The 19,709-nt window shown below is 43.6% G+C and overlaps 1 protein-coding gene across 2 annotated transcripts in view; it reads left to right on the forward strand.

Annotated features, from left to right (window-relative positions):
* Positions 1 to 915: 915 nt before the first annotated feature.
* The window catches only part of LOC139338211 (cyclin-dependent kinase 17-like), a 29,672-nt gene continuing 10,878 nt past the window's right edge, over positions 916 to 19,709 (forward strand). Inside the window, exons 1-4 of one of the 2 annotated variants that reach the window (XM_070973200.1) lie at positions 916 to 1,279; positions 11,558 to 11,706; positions 16,435 to 16,599; positions 17,416 to 17,549. In XM_070973200.1, the coding sequence (XP_070829301.1) occupies positions 11,580 to 11,706; positions 16,435 to 16,599; positions 17,416 to 17,549 (426 nt within the window). In that variant the 5' untranslated portion in view covers positions 916 to 1,279; positions 11,558 to 11,579. The remainder of the gene's footprint in view (positions 1,280 to 11,557; positions 11,707 to 16,434; positions 16,600 to 17,415; positions 17,550 to 19,709) is intronic. The other variant, XM_070973199.1, reaches the window with a different exon arrangement.

Here is a 19,709-nt window from a genome sequence, read left to right on the forward strand (position 1 = left end):
CAAGGCCGCTCTCTTTGCTTCTGCATAAAGTCCAGCCGGAAAGTATGCAGCCTTCTGTTTGCTGGAGTTTTTTCCCACCTGAATTCTGGCCGTGCCCCAGAAAAGACTGAATGTTTAAATTGTTTTGTGGGGGCAATCTGAGGTGGAGGGATTGTTGCTCTGGAAAGTGAGAGGAAGTTGGAGGGAGGGTTTCTGAATATGTGTAGTAAGTTTGTTCGAGTATGTGAGGAAAGCGTGTCAGAGGAGGAGAACTATTTTAATTTGCTTTAGATGCATTAGATGTCAGCTTAACAGCAGGCGTGGAAGAAGTATTCAGATCCTTCATTTAAGTAAAAATAACATTAACTGTCCTGCAAGTAAAGGTCCTGCATTTACTTAAGTAAAAGTATGACAGGATTATCAGCAAAATCTGCTTAAAATATCAAAGTTAAAGTATTCATTCTGCAGTAAAATGGTACCTGTCAGTATTTTACTATCATATGCTATGTTTCTGGATTAATATTAATGCTGCATTCATGTGTATGTTGCATTTACTTCTGTAGATGTTTAAGATTGAGCTAATTTGTATACTGTTTAATCTACAGCAACTTATCTATAATATCATCATATGTTTGTAGTGTTGCTGTCCTGTGAAAAGTACAATATTTACCTCTGAGATGTAGTGGAGTAGAAGTTGTATAAAGTGGAGATACTCAAATAAGGTACAAGTATCTCAAATTTATGCTCGAGTAAATAATAAACGTGCTTTTTGCTTGCTTGCCTTTTAAATGGCAAGTGAGGTCCTGTACGTGTGGATGTGTATTTGTAGGACAGCAGCATTTCCTCCGATAGGGGTCGCTCTGGGGCCGCACTGACGGCCTCTCTGCCGTTTCCAGCACCGACGGATAGGTGGCGCTGTTTCCCCGCTGACATTTTGATGACACGGCTGTGTGGTGGCAGCCAGGCAGCGTCAGCAGGCAGAGGACACTCTCAGATCAACCAGTAATCACCATCGTCTCACACTGCCATGGTCTCTCAGACCGAGAAAACCACCAACGGCGCTTCCTATTTTCCACCGGGGGTGAAACTTTAAAGCCTGAAAACAAAGCCATGCAGTTGGACGCTACAACCCCGCGGATATAAGCGACACTGAAGACCAGAAAGTAGCTACCACCACACGGAAACCACAAAGAAGAAGCAGTCGGTGTTTTTTTTCACGCTCGGAGGGAAAGACGGCATCCGGCCTGAGAAGAAGCTCCGAGGTCGGGGACTCCGGTCGGAGCAACGCTCATCGTTTCTGGTGAGAGTCCCCAACATTTTCGGTGTAGTTTGTGTGAATTTAGCTCAGTGAAACAACGGCTGAAGCTCCGGTTGGAGCCGCGCGGACACGGGAGACATTTCCACCGCCCCGCGTTGACACAAAACGGGCTTAACAATGTTTACTTCACAGCCTGCAGTGTGAAAGCAGCCGTTTGTTGTGTGAGCTATTCAGTTTGTCCCATTCACCGGTGAATGGCCGCATTAAACTAAAACAAACTGCGAGGTTAACGACATGCATGTTGAATGGTAAACTAAGTTCAGGCCGGATAAAGCTTTAACATTTCCCCCGTCGTGGTTAAACATTTGTGTCAGGTTGCTTGTTAAATGCCACCAACGCAAACGGTCGGTTGTCACTGAACTGCATAGGATTGGTGTAAAACGGAGGGTTGGCCAGCGTCTCTGCGTGTATCGTCTTGCATAGTTGTTACCAAAACATTCACTGACCCACATTTTCAGAGGTGTCTTTCTGTTTCAAAATTTTACTCAAACTACTTGAAGCAACCGCGCAAACTGCGCCACTCTCCGAGCTTCCGTAGGGTCAGTTTTAGGAGCTTTACGCTGTTTCAGCTGTTGCAGGGAGGCCGGGGCTGGAGCCTGCACGGGGAGCCGCCTGGAGGCTGCAGTTTCTAGGAATCTCACCCCAAGAGGCAGCTCTCGTTGAATTCCTGCACTGAGATCTTCCTCCTACGGGGAGTTAACCTGTGTGTGTATGTGTGAGAGAGATGAGTGGTGTAAAGTTAGCAGGATGTGTGGAAGGAAGACATCATTGTTCTGGAGGGGGGCTGCTCATGGCACACTGATGAGGAAGTTCATTTGGTGTGAGAACACCCAGGAGTCAGCGTGGTTACATTTTTATTGCCGCATTTATTGTTCTCGTGTATGAGTCACGTCGTTAGCAGCACAATTTGAAGTCTACTGACTCAGTGCACCTATGAGAAATGTAGAGCTGCAAGGATTAATCGATAATTATCAGATATTAAATGAATCACCAATTAATGAGTGTTTGATTCCAGCTTCTTTAGTGTGGATATTTTCTTTTTTTAAAACTTCTGTGAGAGTAAACTGAATATCGGCCAAACAACTAATCAATTAATCGAGTAAATAATTTACAGATTAACTGACAGTGAAAATAGTTGTTCGTTGCAGCCCTAGATAAATGCAGTCAAAATAAGATGTAAAACAAACTTATGTTCAGATATATAAACTTTGATGTTTTGCATAGGAAGAAATCTTCATATGTATAAAACATAAACTTTAATAGCTACTTTTGTTAGTTTTTAATTTAAGCTTGCTCGCAAACTGTATTAGTATTGTACTAATACTAGTGCCGGTACAACACCTGAGTTTCGATTTCGGATACTAAAGCATGAAGCAGATCAGTGTTTTTCTACAGAGCCATTTTTCCCTGGAGTGAAAGAAACCAAGCAGCCAAACAAGAACTTTGCTTAAATAAATGCAGTTTAAAAATATGATTTAAATCAGAAACGTGTGAAAAATGTGTCAGTGGAAACATTTTGGTGTGCCAAAAACACACTGAGCTTTGATCCCGTGTCGTGCACGTCACTATTTACAGTTTAGATTGTTTTGCTGATGACTGAATGAAAGAGCTGTCGTTGCACTTTCTCTCATTTCCTGTGAGCAAGTTCTAATTTGACATCCACAAGCTGTTGAGCTTCCTTGCAGGATTCATATCACCCTGGATCTTCAGGGGGCGTGTCGTTTATGGGCTTAAAATACCATGTGTTGAGCCTGGTAGCTGCAGGAGGGCAGGGAGCTGTTGGGCGACAGCGTGCCCATGTGTGTTGGTTTGACGTTGGGTCGTTCCCTTGGTGAGGGCCTTGGGGATGGTGGTGGCAAGGTAACCTGACCCGCTGTGAAACAGCTGTAGCCACGCTGTGCTGATCCCTCCAGTCCCAGTGCAGATCAGATGATGGTCCAGTATGTGTATGGGTGTGTGTGCGCGTGTGGGCATACACATAAATAGATGTGTTTTTGCCAGAAACGAATTCGCTGCTTTTGAATACACAGACAGATTTGATACCAAACTTCACAGTTTTTTAAGGTTTTGCTAATGCAATTGTGTGCTCTCTCTTGAGTGTGTGAGCTCATGTTTAAGCAGCAGGCCAAGACAGCTGGCTGAAGGTTAATGTGTCACTGCTCTCTGGGGAGCAGCTGCTATGTCACAGGCACCACTCCAATCTATAGATAGCCATGAATACAAACTCTTCCTCTTTTCTGTGTTGCATTGACACAAGAACTTTGGCACCGGCATGCAGCTCAGGCCGCTCACATGCCGTTTCCCCCCAAGACAAATGCTGCTGCTCGCAGGTTTGGCCGCCTCCACTCCCTGATTCTCCATCTCAGTTTGAAACTGGAAGTGTCTGGTGGTAGTGAAGACCCCACTGCAGCCGCTGAGCCAGCTGGCCCGTGAACCTGTTTGATTGAGTTATACAGTAATAACTCCACCACATATCTGGGTCGTCATCTGCGGTACAGTATTAATATCTGAAACAGGTGAGGGACATATATTGCCATTTTTCCTGTCACTCCTGGCAGGATTTGCAGGAACTGTCTGAACACTTGTCTGGTCTTTATTTGGAAGTTGACACACACACACACACACACACACACGCAGATGTACCTTCACCCAGATCAATATTATTACAGCCAGCATAGCCTCACATATTTGAGATGTGCTAAGGTGTTCATAATTAAGATCTCGCTGGCTTAATGAAAAACCATGTTAATTCCGTGTATTTGTTTTTTTAATTAGCTGAACCTAGAAACCCCAGACACACTCCGCCTTGGCTCAGAAGGTTTTTCTAATCAGGGACTGAGTAAGTAGACCAATGTTCAGTGGCCAAAGATTAAATTTTTGGGTTAACTGTTTTAGTTTCTCACCATTCACAAGAGGAAAAGAAAAAGTTTCCCCAATCATAATCATGTCTGATTTTTCAAATTCTGACACCTATAAATGATTGGTTGACAGTGGTTATGTTTCATATCATTATAAGACGAATATTTTTGTGTTTTGGACTGAACACGGAATTTGAAGATGACACCTTGGACTCCAAATGAATATCAGTAAGCCTAACAGCCCTAACAGTCTAGAGTCAGTTAGAAACAAGATACCTCCATAACTTTCTGCAGTTTGTTGTAACACACAACAGTGTCTAGCATGCAGGCTCTCTGAATTTACTACAAAGGCTACTGAGAGCTGTTTGTGTTTGCAGTTTGATATGGAATCTGATATTCTGATAACCCCATCCTGCTGTCTGCCCTTGGTTAGATAGCAGCGTGGCCCGTTGTTCCCTTTGAACAGCCATGAAAGGCTATCAGGACCTGCTGGTGAGATGAGCGCAGACGGGTAGGGAGGGGCCAGCTAATTGTCGCTCTCTCTGATGCTAATGCTCTGTTCACAAACGGACGCCAGGTGACTTGACTCAGGCTCAGATCCAGTCCACACCTCGGCGATTATCTCCCTAATGAGCCAAACAGGAGGGGTGGTAATCATGCTGCCTCTTATCTAGAATGAATAAATGCTATCAACAAATCTAAAATTCTTTATTTATGGGGAGAAATAAATCTTGTAGCTGTAAATTTACCAGGATCCATTAATCAAAATTGTCATATTTTATCCGAAAAGGATTCCTAACACAAAACACAGATGTTTTTCCAAAAAGTTTGATGGTATAAAAAATAGAAAAGTAGTGCTTTGGAGTGACACTAGCCTGCTGCCTGTCCGATCATATCAGGCTCTAGTCTACTGTATCTGTTGATCTCAGCGCTCTGCTCTCAACCCAGCTGGGTCCACAAGGCTTATCTGTCACTATTCATGCCTCCCTTTCATCCCATTCATAAACTGTGTTATCAGGTGAAGTCTAAGTGGCGCTTTACATGCGTCATTTTCCTTTAAATGGAGTGTTTAATTTCAGAGTCATGGTTTAGCTTTTCATGACATAGTTATCTTGGAAAATTCAAGATTAGTTTTGATTTTTCAACAGCTTTTTTTCCTCACGATAATTCTGGAGTTGATTGTATATTTAAGGTAAATCTCGGAAAGAGCTTGCATATCTGAGCCTACGTTTATCTAGAGATGGCAATAGCAAAAGTGAGTATTTTTTTCTGTGACAAATGCTGTCAGTGTTTGAAATGATAATGAATCGATTGTAGCTGCAACAGTTTTGAGAGCCCATGAATTAACTCTTTCAATAAGCCAAAGTGCCAAATATCCCCTCTGCTGCAGGCAAGCTGCAGGGTTTCCCCCAGAAATTGTTTAGTCATGGTGGCAGGCCACTCAGATCCTGATGTGTCATGTTTTGTGATCAATGTACTTCCTGTCTAAACAGCAGTCAGTCATTACATATGTGGCAAGTCAGGCATGTATTTTGGATTTTTCTTGAATGTTAATGTTATGTGTCATTGGCCGTTCCGAGCACCGATACCGCAACTGCACAGATGGACAGCATCAAAATCCAGCAGCAGTTGGCACGACCAAGTTTTTACGGCTCACTTGACCTCAGTGAGCTGAGTGAAATGGGCCACAGCCTGGCAGAGCGTGAGTTTGGGCTTTCAGGGACAGGAAAGGGGTGCACTGGATTTATAACAAGAATTGTGAGAAGCCAAAATCGGAATCAAAAATACAGTTTGATTAATTGCCCCGTCCTAATTTTCAGTATAGATTGATTTGCTTATTATTTTCTCAGTTAATCGTAGGCCAAAAAAAAAAAAAAAAGAAACTGAAAAATGCTCATCACAATATCCAAGAACACACTGTGACCCGCTCAGTGCTCGACTATCCGTCCAAAACCAAAATAAATTCAATGAACTATAACGTAAGACCAAGAAGAGCAGCGAATTCTCACATTAGAGAAGCTGGAACCATCAAATGTGAGATATTTGCAGCTGAAACATGACTAATAATCAACCTGTCATCAAAATATTTACGGATTAATTGACAAATTGTTGCACCAGTCGTACTGATGATGAAAATACTAAGCCGTAATTATGTGAACATTCACAGCACAGATTATGAATTTGCAGGATGCTCTGCAGTAACACCTTGTCTTCCTGGAGTCTATAAAACTGTATTATAGCTCAGTATACTATTAAACTGCAGCTATCAACCTGCAGTATTGAACTTTTTCCTCCACTGTCTGACTGCAGGCAGTGTTGGGCCACAAAGAAAGCTCAGATGGGAGCATGGCTGTCACTCAAGCTGCTGTAACCATGGCAGCAGTGTTAATCAGCTAGTGCTGAATCTTATTGCCTGTGAGATCTGTGGCTGTGCGTCACTGGTCTGGCCTGGCCTCCTTCGGCCACAGGCTCTGGCTGAGGTGTCTGTTGTGTTTCTCATATGCACACACACATCACCACTGACCTGTCTGTCGGCCCTGCAGGCACAGGTGACACGTGTGACAAGTGTGAAAGCCGGGTGAAGACAGTGTGTGTCAGTGAGCATGGAAAAGAGCAAAGAAAAGAGGCAAATATGGTGCGAGTTTCATGTAAATGGCTTTGGTTCAGTTCAAACAGACTCGCTGTTTAAGTAACGCCTCACCTGCTGCAGTGTGTGTGGGGGAAGCATGCCTGCCTGGCTGTCATGCTCAGCTCAGCTCAGAACCACGCAGCACGCTGCTACCTCCTGCGTCTCCTGAACAAGCCTACTTTTTTTTTTCTGTGCACAATGCAGCCTTTATATAAGGCCCCCATAATGGATCAAGCTCCTCACTCATGTCCTCATTGTCTTGGCCAGGATGAGAAAAGGCTGCTCTTTAGAAAAGCAAGGCTGAGCTCACCCGTGAATCATGCCAACAGTCACACTTGTTCTCTGTCTCTGTAAGTAAGGCAGCCAGGGGAGGAGAGGCAGGCGTTTTCGAGGACCCCTGTCCTCCTGAAGGCAGTGACGTTAGGTGGTTTACCGAACCCTGTGGGGGTCACAAAGAGGTTGTGACCTTGCTTTTCCTGTTTCAGTGGGTGGCCTGGGCAGCAGTCCCCCTGTGGCGGTGATGTTGGCTGTGCTGTGATTAGTCCATCTTACAGAAGTGGGACAATTGCACAGACTTATGCAGTGTGAATGGTTGCTTGTGGAGCTGTAGTGTGGCCCCACAGGGCCTTACCCCTTTAATAGTCCTCTGTTCATCATCAGCACAGTGCTAGCTCATGGCTACAGCAGGGAAAAGACATAATCCATATGAGGCATATGTCTGTTGTCACCACTGCAGCATCCATAATGCCTCATAATGCCCCCCCCCCCCGTTTCCCCTGCATCCACCCCATCTCCTGCAGACTGCATTGCCAGAAAAACAGAGGTGGAAAATGCAATTTAGCATCCAGCTGCAAATGTCAGAGTTTGTCTGCTTGGCGAGATCATGTTATAGTGGGTATCGATCGCTGGTTTAGGGGATGAAAACGCAGACGTAGGGTTGCTATAGGATGTGAGATGGAAAATCAGCATGCATACAGTCTCCTGCAGCGTTCTGCATTTTCAGCATGGAAAAAGCAGTGGGGTTGCCATGGTGACAAATCCCGAATCAGCACAGGGCTCGGACCCCTCCATTCCACCCCTGATTTCCCCCCTCGCTCCAACTCCCTGGCCACCTCTCAGCAGATCTGGAGCTCAGACCTCAGACCGGCCTACTTATGGGAGGAGGGATAAGGCTGGGGACACGGATCATGTCCAAAGCTCCGCATTCGATCCCAGAGTTGGAACGTGGACCAGCACAGACACGGGTGCACAGTAGACCGCCCCCCTCTCTGCTGTAGCCATTAACTTTCCATGGAACATTCAGAAAGTGATTTGCGTCCACAGAGTCTGCTGGATAGTAGGTCACATCCGGTTATTTATGAGACATTAATGTGCCCCCATCATATACATTCATAAATTAGGAGGGTCTGGCCTGTCTGTGTATCCCAATATGATCCCAATGCCTTCAAATGTCTTGTTTTGTCCAACCAGCTGGCAGATGTTTCAGATCTAACCAGAATGTTAATTTGCATTGAAATCCAAAACATGCTTGAAACTGTATATCAAGTGTGTCGCTTGCTGTGGGGGAGAAAACACAGAGAACAGTCACTGCGAACTCACAGAAACTCTTACATGAGCACTGTTTTATGGCTAAGTTGTCCCCTTCAGGCCATCATTCAGCTGTGGTGAATGAATAGTTTTCCGTGAGTGTATTCTCTCTATCTAGAGCACATTTTGCAGGCCGTGTGTAAGGCTGCAGCGGGAGAGTGGCTAAGGCAGTGAGCTGTTTGGGAGATGACAGACTGCTTGCCCATGCTGGAGCTGATGTGTCATAACTGATGTGAAGCTGTTATGACAGTCGAGTTCACGTTCTGCCTCATCTCGCTTCCTGGACTAATTACATTGATTGTTGCTCGACTGAGAGCATAGAAATAGGATGAAAGCTGTGCAAGGCTAGACAGGATTATTATGCAAAAATACTTTCTAACCAGTTTTTTTTTGTTTGTTTTTTTTAAAAACAAGGCTTGTGGAGAAGAGCACATCATCCTTTGTGCTCACGTGTCATCGTGTAGATTTGCCCTGACTGCCAAAAGTAAACTTTGATGTTGGATTTGTGCACTTTTCCTCTCATGGGACGTTCCAGTTCAGAATAAATTTGTTCTCAAAAGTAGTGAACAAAAAGCTGGACACCAAAATCAGTCCAACAGTACCTCTTATGTCTTTTTAATCTTCAAATCTGCAGCTCCCCTTTGCTTTACAGAACTTTCAGCTCATTGCTCATCCGTCCTGTTCATAACGTTTTTGGTTCAGTCTCGTCTCTCTCTCTGCATTGTTTTTGTCTGCCCGCTGTACACTACCAACTAAGCACCAAACAGCAGACAGGCACAGTTAGTGACTTGCTGGTGAACATAGTGGAGCGTTTAGCAGCTAAAGAGCCAGATATTCCCCTCAGGGATTGGTGGAGACCAAAAACAGAGCTCAAAGAGACTAAATGTCCAACTGTTGGCCAACAGACAACAACAACACACAGTCTTGGTCAAATAGAGTCAGTGCAGGTTTAGTGTAGTCGAGGTGGTACTAGTAGCTATAAGCCTGCAGGATGTAGATTTTTAGATTTCTGCCTTTATTTGATGTTATGATGAGAGAGAGAGAGAGAGAGAGAGAGAGAGACAGAGAGAGAGAGACAGAGACAGAGACATAGTGGGAGAGAGAGACAGAGAGAGAGAGAGACAGAGAGACAGACAGAGAGACAGACAGAGAGAGAGAGAGAGAGCATGTGGCATGTGACAAAGATATCTGACCAAACAAGGAACATCACGGCTAAATGTTATTTATCCTAAACCACTCAACCAACAGGATGGCCATGTTACATGAGTTTGAGCATTCAAGTTCAGACTTTTTAGCCTCTCCTCTATGTGATGCTGGTAATATATAAAGTTTCCTTGTGTAGTTGGAGTGCTCATGATCTCCCGTTTAATATTTCGCCTTTGCACTGTCCCAGTTTGCTTTGGCGTGAAGCCCAGTTCAGACAGACGGTTGCTGCTGTCCGCTGTGTGGAGGGAATGGGGGCAGACTCGCAGCCTCTTAAAGCTCTGAGTTCAAACCTTTTAAACCAGCCACTGTAGCTCAAAACTTCCAGATGATTCAGCAGCTGCTTGGCCTGTTTCTCAACCTGCATACTCTGTCTTCCCAAACAGATGTTTGTGAGCCGTTCATGCGATATTAAAGCCTTAAATCATGGCACCGTGTCTGAAAGCCAGTTTTGTTCACTGATAGGCTGTCAGTGTTGTCATGTTTTCCGACTTTTTGATTTGCCATTGTGGGTTCGTGTATTTCCAAATCTCCACTGCAATAATCAACAGCGTTTGGTGATCTGTTAATCATTTAAGTCATTTAATCAGGCACAAATGCCAAACATTGTTTCTAACTTCCCAAATGGGAGCATTTGCTGCTTTTCACTTTCAGATTGCTGTAAATTGAATATGTTACTGGTGAACTGACTTTGGGGCGCGGGATAAGACAGATTTTTCAAATTTTTATATTAACTGTTAATGCAAGAAATAATTGACAGATGAATTCATGATGTAGTTTCTTTCTGCCCAGCTTCATCTCCTCTGTGAAGCCTGACGATGCTTCCATCAAAAATAGACATGGCGCCTATTTAAAGTGGAGCAGAGCTGAGACCCGCTTCGGTGACACTTCTGAAACGTGCTGCGGCGCGTCTGGTGGAATCACAAGCTTTGTTTGGAACGGCCGCAGTCAGCTCTGCCGGCTGTGGCCGTGCCCGCTTGAGCCATGAAGTTCGGTTGAAGATGAAGCGACCTCTCCTTGAACTGATGATTCAAATGGTCAACATTTACAGGGCAGCCTTACTTTTACACTATTTGGCTCAGTTGTAGTCTCTGGACAGAATTCAGGTTATGAGTGATATTTGGAAGACAAAAGGCTGTCACTAGGGAATAGCTGACAGGCAGCAAGCCCTGAGGAGGAATACTACTCATGTGTTTTCATGTCTGACTTTACTCATCATCGTCGTCACAGACAGACACTTGTCCAGATCTGCATTCGTGTTGCAGTCATGATCTCTACATTTAGGTCACAGGGAGAGGTTTCTTGTAATCTGCTCCTGCCAAACATTCCCAAAGATCCCCTGCCTTGATTTGAAATCTTTTTTTTTCCACTCCTCACACAAAGTCTCTCACACACATACTGTCTCGAGCTCTCACAATCAGTTACTCTCATGCACACAGTAAATGCGGCTGGAATGTGTGATGTGGACTCGATGTGGCCCAGGCTAGTCCTGCTCCATTCAGGAGCAAATCCCCCTGGTTTAGGATTTGCTTTTACAGTCTGGTGTGCCAGGGACCGTACTCCAAACTTACCCCTAAGAATCTCTCACCGACTTGTCATGTTTTCCCAGCGGGAGGAATGTTAAGTAATGTGCCTGAGTGAGCTGAGTCATAATTAACGTCTAAGTGCCGATCGGTCTGTGTCATTGTTCGCCTTGTCAGATACCTGGTGATCTAACAAGGTTTTTGGTTGCAGTTTGACTCGTGGTGTGAGATTGTGAAACATGGCTGCAGGCGGATGAGTTGTATTCTTTTGAATTAAAGGCAGTGACAGATTTTGTTAGTGAAACGTCAAGGCTGGCATCAACCCTGCAGCTTACAGATAGTGGAAATATTCCTCTATAACTGACACAAGCTGCATTATCAGCGTATTGTAGCTGCTGCATTATCTTTTATGGCTTACAACAACAACTCAAGTATGTGTGGTTTTATTTGTCGTCCTCAGGCCTCCCCTTCCCGAGAGCTCAATGGAGAAGATGAAACGGTTCAAGCGACGTCTCTCTCAAACCCTACGAGGCAGCCACACCATTGACGAGTCGCTGTCTGAGCTGGCTGAACAGATGACCATTGAGGAGAATGGCCTGAAGGACAGCGGTGCGTTTTATATGCTGTCTGTACATGCTGTGATGTGTCCTGTTTTTTAACCTCTAAATTCACATTTGTAACATTATTCAACATAGTAACAAGTGCATCTCCTGGATAAGCTCCTGTTAAATGGCTGTAAATACTGCAACACCCAGGAGCCACAGCTGACATAGCAATGGAAGAGAAGCCACTCAAAGGCCATTCAAAATGAAACTCTGCAGCGCAAACCAGTTTCAGACATGTAATTGCTTTATTTAGACATGACAAAACAGTATTATGTCATGTTTAGCTCCTGTTGTATAATATAGTAAATAATTTTGAAAGAAGAAGAATGTTCTGCAGCAGTTATAGATTTCAAAGCTTCCACTGCGGTTGAGGGGCTTTTCATCTCTGTCACTAAGTGAATAAAGGACATGATAGTTTATTCATAACCATCATACCACCATGACTGGGAATGACACGAATGAGAACGCAACTCAGGGGTTCATTTGAACATCAAACTGACGTGTGAAATTTTTAGTACATTTACGTAATGAAGCGCGTGTCTGAAATGGGATTTAGTTTCTGTATTTTAATGGACATTAGGACTTTTATCCAAAGCCAAATCCAAAAACACTGACCCAGAATCTGAAAGTGACACTGCTGAATGTGTTATCAGGTTTCTACAAAGTATAATATTTAGCTTCAGCTCGCTGTTAGCGGAAGAGTTTTAAGCAGGAGTCGTGGTTTACATTTGTCTTAGGGTTAGGGTTAACCCTAAGCATTCATGCACATCCAATCCTTGGAAATTCTTGACTTGCCATTCACTTAACGTGGACTGTGCAGGAAATGAAAGTGGCTTTTACAGTAATCACTCCCTCTTCTTCACAGATGTGCATTGACTATGGACAGTCCGCCTGACGCGACTCTTTGTTTATGGTGCTGTAGACGCGCTGTGCTCCACCCTTGCAGACGCTGTCGTTGATTACATCATTCAGCTGGGTCCCGCTGAAGGTTGTGGCCTTCAAGGCGTCAGAATTAAAGCAGAGTGACACAGCGGCTTATCTCTGCTGATATTTACAAAATGTGCAGGAAGTGAGGGAGGGAGCGCGCCTGTGTGCCGCCGCATCGTTGCCATGGCGCTCGGGATCTGGACACATCCTGGAGTTTCCATGACATTGCCACGGCAACTTGGATGACTTGGTGAAACCAGCTAGGCATTTTGGTGCACCCCCCCTCCCTTTTTTTTTTTTTATCTTTCAGCTCCTCTTCTTCTCTTTTGGCCCCCCTTTGCCCCCCCCCCCCCCCCCCCCCCCAGCCCTCAAGCTTCTTTCAGGACTGTCCTCAGTTTTCCTCTCTTGTCTTTTGTCCAAATGAGAAGTTTTTTTCCCCTTCTTCAATCAATCAGATCGTCCAAGTCCACCCCCTCCTCCGCACAGCCCTCTGAGAACTAACTGGGCTTTCTAAAGAGCTTTTTGTATAGTGATTAACACCAGGTTTGGCCAGAGTGTTCTGTGCTTGGTGAGTGGGGACACAGAATGGTTGTGTGTGTGTGTGTGTGTGTGTGTGTGTGTGTGTGTGTGTGTGTGTGTGTGTGTGTGTGTGTGTGTGTGTGTGTGTGTGTGTGTGTGTGTGTGTGTGTGTGTGTGTGTGTGTGTGTGTGTGTGAGAGAGAGAACGCTAGCGTGATGGGGATTTTAGCAGCCTGTGCAGCAGTAAGTAGGGTAGAGAGGAGACAGAATGGAGTAGCCAGATGAGATGTGATCTGAACTCTGTGATTGGGGAAAGCATTCTGGTCCTGATCTGATTATGTAACTCAGGCCAGCGGCAGCAGCAGCTGCAGAGAGATAAGGGAGAAGTGGCATACGGACCTGGATATTGCTCGGGGGCTGTGTATTTTTCTGTTGTCGCAGGAAATCTAGGAAATGATGCCTCATTGGTGTATAAGCAAACAAGCAACAAAACAAATAGATGACATGCCGTTTAATACAGGACACACCAACCGTTCCAAAGTTTTGATATCTGTGGTGAAACTGTTACGTAGTGAAATCTGTTTTTTTAGCTTAACAAGACCCACACACCCACAGAACTCTGAATCAGCCTCAAAGGCAGCCTGAATCTTGTGAGTTTAAATTTGGCAATAAAGTTTAAGTGTAAAAAATACACTGAGAAATGGTTGACCCTGGAAACTGGAAGCCAGACAAATCAAGCCACTGTGGGGGGAGGTTTAGCTTCCTCTCAAAGCTCACAAACCTTGTTAACTATTTATTTTAGGGATTGTAGATATGAAATGAAGCATGCCGTAGTGCAGCTACGTGTCTTATGTCCTGGCTCGAATTGATTCAGGTTTAAGGTACATTCGACAAAATAGTTGTCATTTTTTTCCCACCTTGACGATCAGGGCTGGTGTTTGATGACAGACCAGTCAGGGGTGCTTCATCTCAGAGGGGGTTGGAAGGAAAGTGCACGTGTCCTACCGTGTCCCTCTGTCCTGTCTGAGCTCTGACTGTCTGCTAAACAGCTTCTCTGGGACTCCATTTTCTCCCCGCAGTCACAGGTGGTGTTTCAGTTGGTGCGACTCTTTACGTGATAAATCTTTCACCTCTTGTCGGCTCCATTCTTGCTTTTGGACAAATGCTGCTCTGTCAGGCAGTCGTTGACCCTTTTCACAAGCCGAAACACACTGCTTAGACTACAAGACATTATGTTCAGGTCTAGACTCTCTGACTTCTCTGTATTTTTGATATTGGCTGTTGACTATGGGTGGGCAAAAATATCGATATGGCAATATCGCGATACTTTGTCTTCCGATTCAATATTAATACTCAAAATTTGAATATCGATATTTTTTCAATTAATAAATCATATTTCAGAGGGGTTGTAAGTCCAGTATGACTTCCGCGGGGTGTCGCTGTACTGCTACCTCACTGCAAGGCACTCTTCTTCTTCTCTTTTTTTCCCCTGGCGGTTGTGGTGAGGAAGTGGAGCCGGAAAAAAACAAGCAAGCATGGCTGGTAACGTTAAACTAGAGACACCCTCAAACTTTAATGCAGATGTTTGGAGGTACTTTGGATTCCAAAGGAAAGGAGAAACACACAGTGAGCGGGACAAAGAGTACGCTCTTTGTCCACACTGTTTCGCTCTCATTAGATATTCGGGTAACACAACAAACTTGCGAACTCATTTAGCACAACCCCACCCCGACATATTAGCTCAGCTCATGTTGTTCATGCAAATATGTTGTAACTTGCACTTGTATAGTTACAATAAAATGGCATGGATAAGTTGAATTACATTGTTTTTGTTCCATGAATTATCACTATCATCTGATGTACATACAACTCGGATTTTAAGATGCATAATGCCTTTTACATTTTTCAGTGAACTATGAAGAATATCACAATATATTGCAAAATTTGGATATCACAATATCATATCGTATCGTGACTCAAGTATCGTGATGCGTATCGTATTGTGAGGTCCTTGGCAATACCCACCCCTACTGTTGACAGTATAAGGGTCACACTGGATGAGAGAACAGACCCCACTGTAACCGTCCCAGCTCTGTTTACCATTGAATTATAACCCTTGTTTCAGTGGATGTTTAGGAATGTGATTTTCAGGTTACATTAAGAGAAGACTGAACCAAATCACATTGTTTTTTTCAGTGTTTTTTATTGTGTAGCAAGAACAAGAACAAATTCTCATTATTTTCATGTAGATTTAACAGATCCCAGTACCCTAAACTGTTAATTCACAGTGCAACACCTCTCAGAAAATGTACATGTAAGAGTTCATCAGTTCTTTTACTTTTATCATCTCTCTCTCTCTTTGTTTTTCTGTTTTCATGGCTGTTGGCTCAGCTCCTTCTTCTTAAACACTGACTTCTTCTGTTCGCCAGCCTCACTCTGTTTTAAAGGAAACTCACTATTCTTGGAAACATACGCTTTATCTGGAATAGTATTTATTTTAGCATGCAATTGACAACCTTACTAAGTCAAAATGCATGATTTTACATGCAAATCTATGCATCAGTAAATTACTAGTTAAAACCTCTTATGTAACAGTGATTATGTTATGCAGTCTGGTGTTATTTCGGGGTTACTAGTAATGTATAGTCAGTGCATGGGAAGGATTTTTGTCAGATATCCAGTAAAAGAAATCCTAAAATCCTCACCATCTCCCAATTATATTAACTCTCAGCCAGCTAGATTTTGTTTGATGCTAACTGAGATCTGCCGTTTGTGAATGGTTGGAAAAAGGAACCATGTGATATGCTCAGAGGCAACATTTTGTATATTTTTTAATGTTTTAAGCTCATATTTACAAAAACAAAATAACAAGCATATACTGATTCTGAAGTCGAGTATGTGGATGAACAGAGTCACAGTAACTTTAGACCTCGCAGAGGAATAATTGTCATGTTTGAGGCAACGTTTTTTGTGTTTCTCGCAAACGATTTGTTCAATAAATTCAGAAATATGTGCTTTCAGAATACATTTCATCCACTGCCAAGTCAGCGTGTGAAATTCATTGACCTTTTTGGTGATGATTTGTCAAAAAGAACTACTTTTTATGACATGCTTTCCTAAAGGGCAAACGTATTTATATTTGTTTGGCCATGAACTGCGTGAAGAGACTGTGAATGTCAGATTGTTACTCTCAGAAAGACACAGAAATTGTTGGACACAGACCCCCAAGATCAGATGTTGTTTCTTATGTCATAATTTAAAAAAAAATGTTGTGCCTTCCTCCGCAGAGCCCATAGTGAGGAATGGTCGTCCTCCGTCGGCCCACAGCGTCCACTCCTTCCTCCACCAGTACACAGGCTCCTTTAAAAAGCCACCGCTGCGACGGCCTCAGAGCGTCATCGGAGGAGGCCTCGGCTCGCTCATGGTCATGCCTCGCAACGGCAGTCGGCTCGGTGAGACACACGTGCAGGCCATGATCACATTTGACATTTGTTTTTCCTTTGACTTTAAACAGATTTAGTACAGGAGATTTCTTTTATGGCAATGAGGAGAATCTGTTTGGATGTTGCTATAATGACGAGATTTACTACAGATTTTTATTTCAATGTCAAGCTGTTAGGTTTGGTTGTTGAGTAACCTCAGAAGCACATGTAAAATCCTTTTCTAATGCATTTCTACTGAGTCAACTGAGCCTACACACACACATGCACACGCAGTGACATATGTGTGAAAACATGCTAAACAAACCCACTGCTGGAGGCATGAATCAGTGCACTGCTGACACACATACATATGACTACAATCACTCCAGTGTTACGTTCAGTCACACAATAAGCCATTTGTTAATGAATGAGACCAAAAAAATGACTTTGGACTCTTCCAACAAACCAGCAGCTTGGACTCCCGACTCAGAAACAATATTTAAATTCACAACATTGCATAAAAAACTTAAACCCTGAAGGAAACAAGTGTTTCATATGTATGAACGCTCTGTTTGTTCAGGCATGGGACAATTACTGTGTGATATATGGATTTGTCTTGTAAGGACCCGAAGCCATGAAACAAATTAAATCTATCAGTCAAATGTATTAAACCTAATATACTTGTTGTTTAATATCCTCTGCTCGACACAGCCGGGGGCTTGATAAGAACAGAGGGGCTCGTAAAAGTGTCGGACAGAGTGTTTTTCTTTCCTGCTGAAGTCATCAGCTGTTTTCCACAGACCTGCTCCATCTGTCAACCTCTCATCCTCCTTTTCTCCACTCCAGACATTGTCCACGAGAACTTGAAGATGGGTTCGGACGGGGAGAGTGACCAGGCGTCAGGGACTTCCTCTGATGAGGTGCAGTCCCCCACGGGTGTTTGTCTGAGGAACAGAGGGAACAGACGCATCTCTGCAGAGGTGGGACTTGATTCACTGTGTTTTCAGACTTGTCCTTGCGTAGCCTTTCTGCTTTTTAAATGGAGGATACGTTGTGGGATATGCGTCACTGACATTTGAATATGTTGCCGTTATGAATCATTAAGTCGTACCTGGCTTAAAGGTTCAGCCTCCACTTTGTCGTTGAAGGTATGTTGTGATTAATTCACTGAAAAGTAAAAGAATCTGAGCGTTTGACAATGGACCCTTTTCCCTGCAAGAAGTGGGATTTAATGATGTGTGCATTACAGCTCCATGCTGTAACTCAGCGTAGGCGTATCCTCAGTGTGTGTCATGAACACGCAAAAGTCCTCCGCTGCCCACATAATCTCAGCAGGACACGCGTGCACACACACACGCACACACTAACTCCACATACTGTAGTGCTGAACATACTTTTGGTATCTGTTTTACAATGGTTTCACAGCCGCCGCCACTTCTAGCCACCCAAGCCCCCTCTCTCTCTCTCTCTCTCTCTCTCTCTCTCTCTCTCTCTCTCTCTCTCTCTCTCTCTCTCTCTCTCTCTCTCTCTCTCTCTCTCTCTCTCTCTCTCTCTCTCTCTCTCTCTCTCTCTCTCTCTCTCTCTCTCTCTCTCTCACACACACACACACACACACTGAGTCAAAGGGACAGGCTGATTTCAGATTTTGACATTCCTCTGGTGGTTGCATAATGTCAACACATTATGGAAAGACTTCTTGCTGTCATTGTTATTATTTTTTATTGTTTTTTAAGAGGGATTTCATTTCACCACAAGCATTTTATTAATCCAGGGCGTGTGAAGTACAGTGCAGCCTTTAACGTCTGAGAACAGGAGCAGGCCACTCTAAATGATGAAGTTGCAATGGCTGGCAACACGCCACCATGTAGAGTTTAATACAGCAGAGCATATGGAAAGACAGACGCGTGCACAAATGCAGAACCAGATCAGCAGTGACGGCTTTAATTCAGCTGGCTCGTAGGGACAGGGATAAAGTGAGCTCAGAGGTTCCTTGATTTCTGAATTTAACTTTATGCAGATTTTGTAGGTTCCAGTAGTAATTAAATAGAATCAGATGGACAAAATTACATCAGTGTTTGATGGTTTTTTGATGTGTTCAGCACAATCAAGCATCAAATATGAAGTCTTAAATTGTTAGTAAAATTAAAGTGCTTTATATCTCTACATGTGGGCATAACAGACAGAATCTTAGAATTTAACTTAAGACCTGAGCACTTTAAACAATATCTGAAACAGTGTGTTTCTCTCTCTGTCCTTACAAAGCCGAGACTTGATCTCTTCAGTCCACCTTAGTGGATGCTATTGGGATTTGAGGATCTGCAACTGACATGAGTCAGTACAACTGTTTCAAAGTGAAAGTGAACAAGAAAATGACTTCTCGTCTTCCACATTTTCTGTACATTTTCATTGTAAAATAGATTTGTGAACATTTATCATTTTTCGGGTTTTTAATTTTGGTTTCTGTTTTCATCATTGTTGTCTCGAGCCTTGAATAATCTCCATTCTCACTCCAGTCACTTCAGTCTGAGCCACATGATTGCCTATTTGCCTGTTGTTCTGACACGTTTCTGTTTCTTCATGTTCCACCTTTCATCCCTCTTAGAGTGAAGGGTTAACTCACAAATCCACACAGAGTCAGAAGAATAGTTGACTTGTCTCTGTGAGCAGACGTGAATAATCCTTGTTTTTACACAGTGAGAAGAACAGTGTGCAGAACAAAACTATAACCTTTCACACTGTAACATAGAATACAGCTTAAACATGATATGACCAATTTAAGATGTTGCAAAGCTTCTTCCTATTTCCATAGTTAACTCGAATATAATGTAAAACTGTGCTGTATGTGTTTTTCTCACGTGTGCCTGATGTTGACATCTTGCCAGTGAACCACAGGTTGCACACGACCTGCTGGGCAATCATGCGATGAAACATCTTGTGATTGAAGAACGCGCACTTCCCTCCCTCTGACCGTGTTTATTGGTCGGTTTGATTGCAGGACCTCTGTGGATTTACGAGCAGATATCAGTTGAGCGAGCATGCACCACTGCAGGAAAGAAAAAAAGAAAACACCCTTAAACGTGTAGTTAAGCAGCTTACTTCATTTGGGGCTACCCACACACAGACGTGACACATCACCTCTC

The sequence above is a fragment of the Chaetodon trifascialis genome, chromosome 10, assembly GCF_039877785.1.
Source record: "Chaetodon trifascialis isolate fChaTrf1 chromosome 10, fChaTrf1.hap1, whole genome shotgun sequence".
NCBI classification, from domain to species: domain Eukaryota; kingdom Metazoa; phylum Chordata; class Actinopteri; order Chaetodontiformes; family Chaetodontidae; genus Chaetodon; species Chaetodon trifascialis.